Below are 11,625 nucleotides of genomic sequence, written 5' to 3'. Positions count from 1 at the left end.
TATGTGCTTTTTGAACATTTCATTCCAGATGTAGCCCCCTTGCTGTTATAATAACCTCCACTCTTCTGGGCAGGCTTTCCACTAGATTTTGGAGCATAGATGTGGAGATTTGTGTTCATTCAGTCACAAGAGCATTAGTGAGATCAGGCACTGATGTTGGGTGAGGAGGCCTGGGGTGCAGTCGGCCTTCCAGTTCATTCCAAAGGTGTTCAGTGGGGTTGAGGTCAGGGCTCTGAGCAGGACACTCGAGTTCTTCCACTCCAACCTTGGCAAACCATGTCTTCATGGAGCTCACTTTGTACATAGGGAAACTGTCGTACTTGAACAGATTTGGGCCCCTTAGTTCAGTGAAGGGAAATTGTAATGCTACAGCATACAAAGATATATACAATTGTGTGCTTACATCTTTGTGGCAACAGTTTGGGGAAGACCGACATAAGGGTGTGATGGCCAGGTGTCTTTTTCCAATCTTCAACTGCCCAGTTTTGGTGAGTCTGTGCCCACTGTATCCTCAGATTCCTATTCTTGGCTGAAAGGAGTGGAACATGATGTGATCTTCTGCTGTTTTAGCCTATCTGCTTCAGGGTTTGACATGTTGTGCGTTGATGCTTTTCTGCTCACCACATTTGTAAAGAGTGGTTATTCTGGTTACTGTAGTCTTCCTGTCAGCTCAAATTAGTCTGGACTTTCTCCTCTCACCTCTCTCATCGACAGAACCGCAGAGCTGCCACGCTTTGGGCATCTGAGACAGAAAATGTATTATTTTCTCACCATTCTGTATAAACTCTGTGTGTGGAAATCCCAGGAGATCAGCAGTTTCTGAAATACTCAAACCAGCCCATCTGGCACCAAGAACCATGCCAGGGTCAAAGTCACTGAGATCACATTTTTTCCCATTCTGAAGTTTGATGTGAATTTTAACTCCACGTGAGTTTATGCATTGCACTGCTGCCGAATGATTGGCTGACTGATAGGCTGGGGCGGGGCATGATGAACATGGACAGCCTGTACAAAAAAAGAGACAAAGGCAACTATTTTCTGAGGAGGCTGAAGTCCTTTGGAGTGTACGGTCAGCTGCTACAGACATTCTATAAGTCTGTTGTCTCAAGTGGCATCTTCTGTGCTGCACAATGACATTTTTGCACAAATGTTATAACCTGTATACAAGTGTATTTGGTTGTGTTCAGTCCCATTCTGCACACAATCTACATTTTGCGTATATATTCACCACAGTTTCATGCATTTGTATAGTTGTTTATTTTAACACTGGGATTTCCTACCTGAGATATAATAAAGTGTTATAATTGCATGAATGACCACGTGTACAGATGTTCCTAATAAAGTGGGTGTGGGTCTTTGAGTGAGAGAGATAGAGAGGATGAATATAAACATTTACACAGACCTAAAATGCATTAATATAGGGTATGATATAAAACTAACGCACACAATGATTTTTCTCATGAGCCAATTCACACTGTTGTCTCTGCATCTTGTGCGTTGGTGTTAGTTGCGATCTGATTTGCTCTTGTTCACGGCTCCAGAAGAGTTGCGCACTTCCTCCTCTCGGTTCTGCTGCTCTGCTCTGACCTCGCCCAGGTGAGTAGCTCGACTAATCATGTCTGCATAGGTGCCTCCTCACAGGCCGCATCTCAAACACCTCACTATAGTCTATTTCAAGTAGTCAAAATAGCACGCGGACACCAACAACACGTGCATCACGCGAGGAGGAAGAAGCCAACCGGCGCGTGAACTCAATGGAATTAACGTTCATATAGCCGATGCCTTTTATTTAGTCCTGTAGTCTCTCTCTCTCTTTCTCTCTCTCTCTCTCTTTCTCTCTTTCTCTCTGTGTGTGTGTGCGCGCGCGCGCGATTTAGGACGAATCCCAGTGTTGCGTAGGTTCCAGTAAGAAACTCGTGCGCTTCGCACGCGCTGATATTCCGGTTGTGCTCGGCGCTCGTGCGGGTTTCTGTGTGAGTCTTGAACACGGCAGAATGGAGGATTTTGGCGCGTTGCCATGGAACAGGTGGTGGTGGTGGTGCGGTCAGGATTTCATGATCTAAAGCGAAACTTCCTGAAACGCGATGACTCCTCTTGTATCGAGAATAGTGACATAACAAAGCGTTGAGGAATTTAACGAGACCCGAAAACAAACACTGTGGGATCAGGACTTTGTGATTTTAACCCTATCTCGAGGTAGGTTTATTTATTGTACTTTATTTTCGTCTCGTGACCAAACCGTGACCAAACGTTTGCTAATAATAACCTACGAAAACAATGTTTCCTGTCATTAATAATACCCGTATTTGGAGCATATTTTACTTTTTTTAATGTTGTAGTAGACTAAATTTCGTCTTTTGTCGAATTTTTTCTATCTTTTCTGTCATTTTTGTTGTATTTCTGTATTATTCAGGACACAAAAACACCCGAGTTCATTTTGGTTAAATGCTAATGAAACGCCTCAGATGACAGAGAGGCCAAGCTGAGGCGTGTACAGTGAGAGAGAGTAGGCTAACAACATGTGACCCGGTGCCCCTCCGGCTGTTTTCTCTTTTACAGCTGGACAGAAATGCTGATATTTGTTTTTGTGCTGTGTGGCTTCACTTTTTGTGGACTCTGTGTGTGTGAGAGAGATACAGAAAGCTTCAAGCAGGTAGAGGACAGAAATGCAGGTGAGTTCATTCAATAATATAAACCAAACCAAACTAAGTTTAAAGGGTAGTACAGCTGAACCAGTGAGAACAGTGTGTTTGTTAGCCTGCTTTATCCAAGGCCATGAAACACTGAATGGGAAAATGACTGGAAACTGACTGTGATTACATTAAACATGTTTACACAACTTAAAACCTGTTTCTGGACACTGTTTCTAATATACACCATCCCAGAGCATTGCAGAGTTCCTTTTTTTTAAAGCCAGGGACCACTTTAGTTCAATTTTTGTCACAGAGTTTAGTCAAATATTAGGCTCATTAATTATATTAAAATGTGTGCTGTAATATTGTGGCTATTTATTGGAGCATTTTACTCCTGAACTTTCCACTGACTGCTCAGAGTTGATATTATTTATATCCCTGCTTGTTTTCCAGGTATTAAAGGTTTGGAATAAACCCGTTTAATTCAACGAACCGGTCAAATAAGCTAATGACTATAAGAACTATAATAATAATTATAGACTATAAGATATTATAATAATATAATAATTATTATAGACTATAAGACTATAATAAAAATTACAACTTTGTTAAAGGTGGTTTGTGATTTCTACTACTACTGTAACAAACCTTAAAAAAAAAATTTAAAAAAAAATCACAGACCCCACTTTAAGGTTGGCTCGCTCCTCTGGGGTCGGGGGTTCAAATCCTGCCTCCGCCCTGTGTGCGCAGAGTTCGCATGCTCTCCCCGTGCTTCAGAGGTTTCCTCCGGGTACTCCGGTTTCCTCCCCCAGTCCAAAGACACGCACTGTAGTTTGATTGGCATTTCCAAATTGTCCGTAGTGTGTGAAAATGTATGTGTGTGGGTGTGTGATTGTGCCCTGCAGTGGGTTGGCACTCCGTCCAGAGTGTCCCCCGCCTTATGCCCCGAGTCTCCTGGGATAGCCTCCAGGCTCACCCATGACCCTGTGCAGGATAAGCGATATGGAAGATAGATGGATGGATGTTTTCATTAATATCTTGTCATGCGGTTGTCAAACGTTTGCAGTCAGGAACCTCTTTATGTGTTTAAAAAAAATGTGAACACTGTCAATACAGATTTATTTTACTAACATAATCCTGCTATTCACATAATCAACATATTACTTAAATGTGTACAGTAATACTTTGGGGATATAGACCTTTTTAATTTCTTAACTTTCCATTCACAAAATATATTTATGGTTTTAAAATTGTTATTAGATTCAAGCTGACGTTATTTATAGGCCCACATATTTTGTTTTTTGTTTTTTTTAATTATTGAGGTTTGGCTTGAACTCATTTAATACAATGACTGGTCAAATAGGCTAATAACTATAGGAACACAATAATAAATATAATAATATGAATCACCCTAGGGGTAAAATCAACATGATGGTTGTAATCCAACCTCTATGTCAAATAAGTTATTAAGAACCTGGAAAAAGTTGCCACAGTTAAAATATAAATTGCCCACTTGGGTCTATGTCTCACTGCTATGATTGAATTTTGATGAAAATTGATCATTTATTAATCAAACATGGGATTCATTCTCACGTTTTACCTAACCACGTTATTTGTTTTAATTCCTCACATTCCTAATTCAAGAGTGTCACGTCATTGTACTAGATTTTTCTCACTAAAAAGTGTGTACACTAAAAACACTAATAACTTAATTTTTGTGTTTTGTTTAACTCTCTCGTGTGACTAGATTTTCTGGAAAGGTCTTTAAGATTCACACCATTTAAAAATGTCTCAAACAGTGTCCATCTAATGTCACAAACACAAAAACTAATGTCACAAACACAAACCCTGAGGGGTTAAATGAGCAGATATGCAAACTTTTGTCAATGCTGAGCTTATGCAGGCAGTGAGAAGTGTTACAACTTAATGAGTTTATAGGTCACATTAATAACACTGGAACTGCCTGTAACTTGCAAATAAAAGGCATTCCCAAGGCCTTGTGGGTAGTGTGTTCTTATGACCATCAATATTGATATTATTACTACTATTATTACTACCCTATGCTTGTTTTAAGTGTGTATCTGCAACATTTGCTTTTGCATGATACATTTGATTGGAGTTATTCGAGTTATGGTGTATGTGTAATGTCAGCCATTTTTGCTCTGGACAGTGTTTACGGAAGAGCAGGAGGCCAATACCTTTTTAGGACGCCACCTGCTGTACAACCGATTCGACTTTGAAATCTTCACCCCGGGGAATTTGGAGAGAGAGTGTCTCGAGGAGGTGTGCAACTACGAGGAAGCACGCGAGGTTTTTGAAAATATTCCAGACACAGTTGAGTAATTCGGTTCTTTCAAACCAAAACATTCTTTCAGCAGGCCTCACCAATCTACTTTGTGACTCATTACAAAAACACACCTACGTAATAAGTGTAGATGCTATCCTATTTACCTGCTGAATAGGTAAACTTGTTTGTCATGTGGAGTTACACATTATCACTAGTTATATAATGAGCTGATGTACTGCTGTTGAAAAATAAATTTTCTTTGGGTTCATGACATTTTGTTTGTTTTCAACAGGATGCTTTCTGGAAAAAGTATACAGAGGGTAAGTTGGAGCAGTTTGTTCTTCCTGATTTTATGACCTGTTTATCTCTTATTGTGTTTATTATACTTGGTTTTCAGTGCTGCAAAATAATCTGTTTCTTAATGATAATTTTACTTCAAGAAAAATCCTTTTTTTTAAATGTATTTTAAACAAAATGTACAGGAATGTGCAGGAAATACAGATCTAAAAACATCATACAGGTTTTTAAGTAAAAAGCCAACATGTTGACAAATGTCTGTTTGGAGTTACACATTTTCTCCCTGTGACCATGTGGGCTTCCTCCGTGTTTTCTGGTTTCTTCCCACCTCCCAAAAAGGACTTGGGTCAGCTATGTTTAATTGCCCCGTGGTGTAAAAGAGTGCGTGCATGGTGTCCCATCCAGGGTATATTCCAACCTTTTGCCCTTTGCCCCCGGAATACACTCTGGATCTACCACAACCTTCACCAGTATAAAGCAGTTCCTGAAGATAGAGAGATGAATGAATGAATCAAGATGTGATGTCACACCACAGGGCAGTTTATGTGAGGTATTGACGAAAAAAGTTTGTAAAAATAGATAAGTGTACTATTTGCGAGCATATGTCTTTTGAGATTTATTTTCTGAATGTTAGCCTTTTTTAATATTTATTCATTCATCATCAGTAACTGCTTTATCCTGGTCAGGGCTGTGGTGAATCAGGAGGCTGTTGCAGGAACACCGGAATGAAATGCACACACTTTCACACACTCATTCACACCTAGGGGTAATTTAGATAAGCCAATTCAAATGCTTTGGGTTGTGTTCGGAAACCCAGACAGACGAGGGGAGAACTTGTGAAACTCCACACACAGTAACCTGAGCTCAAGATTGAACTGGGGGCCCTGTAGCTGTCACCATGGTGACCAGTTTTTTTATATACTGGGATATACATTTTATCTGTTGAAAGACATGTTTTTCTCCTTTTTTTAAAATTGCCTATTAATATATTCATGAAGCATAGAAGCAAAATAGTAAGAATCATAAAGTATTGTCATCTTATCTGTGTACAGCTCTTGGCTGTGTGTTTATCTATAGTCCCAGACCAGCTCCTCCACTTTTTATAACCTAATAGGACGACATTTGTACGGGGCGTTAGTCTACTGATAGCTTTTATCTTGGATTCGAACAGTATAATACTTGGGGCACACAGTATTCTTTTCAGTTATCTGCTTACAACTTTATATTTTCAAAGATGATGACATAAATTGGCATAAAGCACTGCAGTGAAAGAACAGGGTGCAGTTATTCAGTTAGGGAAACTCAACTCACTTATGAGTAAAGATTCATTTTCGGTGGATGTGCCACACCTGGGAATGTTTCCATGACATCATTAACTACAGTTGTAACTAACCACTTTAGTTTTGTTTTACACAGAATACCTTCATACCATGTATGTACCGGTATCATCAGTGCTTTGTAACACTTACCAACTCTGGTGTTTCTCACAGGAACAGGAAGCTGGGTGGACATACATTTTTTCCCCCTTTTGTTCACTGTAATGTGGCAGTACAGTTTTGTTGGCACTCTGTTACCAAACTTCAGTAAAATTAATAACAATTTGTGTAATGACAAAATATCTTGAAGTATCATCAGCTTTTCCACTGTTGTGTTTCAACTGCTGTGTGTGCATTCATTTTCTTAACACTATACAGCTTGTGCCAAATTCTCCACTAATGTTATAACAATTAAAATAAGTCCGTCTGGTTATATGTATCATTAATATTAATCCCTTGGTATATAACATTTAACAAGACATTAAAAGTCTTAAAGGACATGAAATGTTTTTAAGAAGAAAAAAAAAAGTTAAAAGAACATACTTACCAAAGTGAAGGTTAAGAGTGATGGTTTTAAGTCTGTTAAAAACTATCCTAAGCACAAAATGAGAATTTTAGATTTTTTTTTTTTTAAGCTTCATAGCTACTTTAGATATGACAAAAATTTATGGCCAAATATTATACATAGTTACACTATTATGTTCTCTTTTTTTTTTTTTTTTTATAATATTTGCAGCTCAGGATCAGGGGCAGAAAATCGATGTGACAGCTCTGTTGGTGGGCCTCATCGCAGGTGGAGTGGCCATCATCATAGTGGGTCTCCTGATCTGGTATTCCTGCCAGAACAAATGCAAAAATAAGTAAGGGCACACTGCACAAGTGGGTTACAGTAAAATACGCATGCAGGGTGTTCAGATTAAGGCAACATATTTTTCTCAAAGCCATCACTGTTCGTATGTTGGGGTCATCAGATGCTATTAGATTTTGAAAAACTAGACTAATGTCTAAAGACAAATTTTAATACATTACTTGCCTCACTGTTGTTGAATGGTATTGTGGTAGTAATTATTTCATGTTCCTCATTAACGTGTCTCTATCTCACAGATTATTTTGGCCACTATATCCAATGATTTGTGGACAAACTAGCTATAATCAGTAAAAACAATCTACAGTAAATTTATTCAGTACACCTATTTAGTACATAATAAACTGGCATACTGAGTAGAATACTTGAAACTTACTTTATATACCATCTTTTCCTGATTATAAGAAATAATCTTTTGCCTTCTAGCAGGTGGTGTCACTTGTACAGTGAAGCAAACACACTCAGTAAACAAGTAAACAAACACAGCAAATAGAAGTCATCAGAGTGTTGCCAGATTGAAACCTACATTCCAATTACGCATGAGAGACACGCAGCTATGAGACATGCTATTTGATAGCATATCTAAGTGCTAAGTACAAACTGAGAGCTCAGACTTCTATGTTTAGTATGGGTATATGCCATTTTAAGCCTGTTTGATCTGAACACTCTGTTAACCTTGAGCCAGTTGAGTTGTGAAAACATTTGCTGTAGTGATATTTGTTTTTTTAGAGACGTTATTCTTCCCTCAGAGTAGGGTAATTAGCTTGATAGATATGTTTCCTCCAGTAAAGTTTGGCAATAGAAATCATTACAAGGAGTAACCGAGAGAAGCTCAGACTTCTCTTTTTGTATTGTGTTAAAAACTATAAGTCATTTAGATGTCTGATACTGGTGTCATGTCTAATATCTTAAACAATAACTACAGTAAATGTCAGACCAGTGTGGGAAAGTAATGTAGTTAGCTTGGTGCTAACATTGAAAAGCTGCCTGGTACATTCATATGGCTTGCACAGTGAAACAATGTATATGTTGTTTTTCTCTGAGGAAGTAGAATTTAGGGCTGTGCCTTGTACTCCAGACAGAAGTGTTGGTGTAACACTACACTTGCTCTCTGGAATATACATATTTTTTAAACTATGTTGCAGTTTAACAGTTGGACTTTTGGGCTGTGTGTCTGTGTGGTCAGGCCCGTCAGGACTCGTTCGAGACGCAGTAATGCCTCTGTGATCATTAGGAGGCTAGAGGAGGTGTCGCTGCACCCCATCCCTGCTCCTCCTTTATCAGATGAAATGGAAACACATGGTCTCCCCTCATATGACCAGGCCATCGCTATATCTGGACCACACGATGCTCCACCACCGCCATATCCTGGGTACACACATACAGATGCACACGCATGTTCACACTAATGCTTTGAGCTAAATGCTTTTTTTAACCGCACCATGAAATGTCATGCACGTGGATTAGTCAAACTAAATTCCTCACAATATTAACAGTAATACCTATACCTAACAATAACAGTTATAGAGAAATACACATAACCGTAAGGAACAGGTCGTCGATCACCTCAATCATACATGAACACTCTCTTAGAGGAAGAGTTACAAGTGTTTCTAGATCAATGTTTAAATGCTTTCTGTAGAGCTGAATCTAATGGTTTTTCTGCCGTTAATTGACAATTATTTATATAGTATTGGTAAAAAGCAACTTTCTAAAGAAATCCATTATATCATTGTCCATGTAATGATTTATCCATTCTTACATCTGTCCATCCATCCATCTATCTGTACATACTACATCTGTCCATCCATATAGTGGATTTGGAAATACCTCTTGCATTTTTGCACACTTGATTGTGTTATAGGTTCAATTTAAAATGGATTAAATTGACTTTTCGGCCATTAATCTGCACAAAAACCCATAATGATGAAGCAAAAACATGTTTATAGAATTTTTTGCAAATTTATTAAAAATCAAAAACTGAAATATTTCCTTTAGATAGGTATTCAGACCCTTGGCACTCCAAATAGAGCTCAAATGCATCCTGTTTGCGCTTGAAAGGACTCTAGAGCTTGACTTCAATTGTTTGGATGTGATTTAAAAAGGCATACACCTGTGTGTGTATAAGGTCCCACAGTTCAAAGTGCATGTCAGGCCAAAAACCAAGCTATGAAGTCCAAGGAACTCTCTGTAGACCTCCACGATCAAATTGTGTCAAGACATGGATCTGGATATAAAACCATTTTTAAAGCATTTAACGTTCCCAGGAGCACAGTGCCATCACTGTGATCATTTGCCAAGAAGGGCATTGGTCAGGGAAGAGACCAAGAACCCAAAGGTCACTCTAACAGAGCTTCAGAGGTCCTCAGCAGAGATGGGAGAACCTGCCGGAAGGAGAACCATCTCAGAAATACTCTATCAGTCAGGCCTTTATGGTAGAGTGGCTAAACAGAAGCCACTCCTGAGTAAAAGTCATATTGTAGGCACTTAAAGGACTTAAAGTCAAAAGATTCTCTGGTCTGATGAGAATTTTTTTTTAACTTTTTAAGGAAAACACTAAGCACTACATCTGGTGAAAACCAGGTACTGCTCATCAACTAGTAATACCATCCCTCTGCCCAAATCCAGGTGTGCAAAGCTTATAGAGACTTATTCATGAAGACTCGAAAATATAATTGCTGCTAAAGGTGCTTCTGAATACTCATCTAAATGACAGAGTTCAGTTTTTGATTTTTAATAAATTTGCAAACATTTTTTGCAGTCTTTGCTTTGTCATTATGGGTTATTGTTTGTAGATTAATGGGGGGAAAAAGTGAAAACTGAAGGGCTTTGAATACTTTCCATACTCACTATATACATACATTGATCACCCATTCATGCATCCATCCATACATACACAACTGCGTTAAACTTTATTATATCTTATTTAATGTACAGTGATGCTTAGGCCTCTGTGATTAATTACAATACTATCATATCTTTTTCCGCAGGTCGAGACCAGGCACCATTCGACGATAACCCAAACCTGTCATAAAAAAAACCCTGTATTGGGTGTTTCTTAATTTAAACCAGAAGCTGTAATGTTTTGTTATAAACTTATGTTTTATTTCAGAATCACTTATAGAGCTACGTAGTTATTAATAATGTACTGGTTTTACACTAATTAGAAAGTTGCCATATACTGCTTAATTTATCTAATATTTGAATGCTTCATTGCGTCTGCATTTTGCAGTGCTGAATAAGTAGCTAGTTAGCCAGGTCATTTCAGTTTACGCTTGTGAAAGAAGCACACTAAGATTATGCTAAATGCAAGTAGTCTGTAATGCAGTTGTGTCTGTGAGGGCTTCTGATGAAGGAAAATAGTGAAGAAAGTTTTGAAGAAAATTGTGAAAACTGCATATAGACCTCAGTTGTTTCCCATTAACCCTGACCTACCAAACAAAACCAGCTTTACCTCTCATTTTGATAATGGTTGTTTATATGCTTATAATTAATAATCATTTCTTTATATTTTGTTAACTATGTCTCATTCTGTTCATCTTTTGTCCTGTCTGTAATTGTTGAATGAACCCACACAAATCAGAACCCAGTTTTGTAAACTAAGATTATTGCAGCTTTTTTTTTCTACTAAAAAAAGGATGTGGTTTTGGGGAAATAAGATGGTCAACCAAAGGTGGCTGACCATTTCTTTGCTTTTAATGTTTTGATAATTATGTCTGTTTGCCACAGCAGATAGAGCTAATATATGTTTAATACAAAGTAATTAATGAAATAAATTAACATGAAAATAATTTGTGTTTCTTGTATACCAACACATCACACAATATGTATATATGTTAGTAAGACTATTATTAATTGATATAATACTGCTTATATATATATATATATATATATATATATATATATATATATATATATATATATATATATATATATATAATGTATATATATATATATATATATATATAATGTATATGTATATATGTATTTGTATATATATATATATATATATATATATATATATATATATATATATATATATATATATATATATATATATATATATAAAAATCTCAATATTATATAAATTAAGTAAAAATAATGGTACATTTTTGAAACCAAGGTGCTTTACATAAATGATTAGAAATTGTACACATAATATGTATAAGGATAAAATTATTATTATTATTAACATTTATTTATATAGTACTGCAGTTTATTGATATG

General features: G+C 37.2%; 1 protein-coding gene across 1 annotated transcript; it reads left to right on the top strand.

Moving 5' to 3' along the window:
• Nucleotides 1-1,619: 1,619 nt before the first annotated feature.
• On the top strand, nt 1,620-11,189 carry prrg4 (proline rich Gla (G-carboxyglutamic acid) 4 (transmembrane)). The gene is made up of 7 exons (XM_026914413.3): nt 1,620-2,196; nt 2,560-2,672; nt 4,804-4,967; nt 5,213-5,240; nt 7,270-7,393; nt 8,585-8,770; nt 10,389-11,189. Exons 2-7 carry the CDS (start codon nt 2,570-2,572, stop codon nt 10,414-10,416), a joined length of 633 nt encoding a protein of 210 aa, XP_026770214.1. The 5' UTR covers nt 1,620-2,196; nt 2,560-2,569; the 3' UTR covers nt 10,417-11,189.
• Nucleotides 11,190-11,625: the final 436 nt, after the last annotated feature.

Source organism: Pangasianodon hypophthalmus, chromosome 6 (genome assembly GCF_027358585.1).
Source record: "Pangasianodon hypophthalmus isolate fPanHyp1 chromosome 6, fPanHyp1.pri, whole genome shotgun sequence".
NCBI lineage: Eukaryota > Metazoa > Chordata > Actinopteri > Siluriformes > Pangasiidae > Pangasianodon > Pangasianodon hypophthalmus.
The sequence above is the reverse complement of the archived record's forward strand: the minus strand, read 5'-3'. Positions and strand labels throughout refer to the sequence as shown.

Bases quoted from the DNA above. Each gene is read 5' to 3' on its own strand.
- prrg4 (XM_026914413.3), top strand. From the start codon at position 2,570: ATGCTGATATTTGTTTTTGTGCTGTGTGGCTTCACTTTTTGTGGACTC. The intron at 4,968-5,212 runs GTTGAGTAATTC...TGTTTTCAACAG, and splicing joins TTGAAAATATTCCAGACACA to GATGCTTTCTGGAAAAAGTA. The intron at 8,771-10,388 runs GTACACACATAC...CTTTTTCCGCAG, and splicing joins CCACCACCGCCATATCCTGG to GTCGAGACCAGGCACCATTC.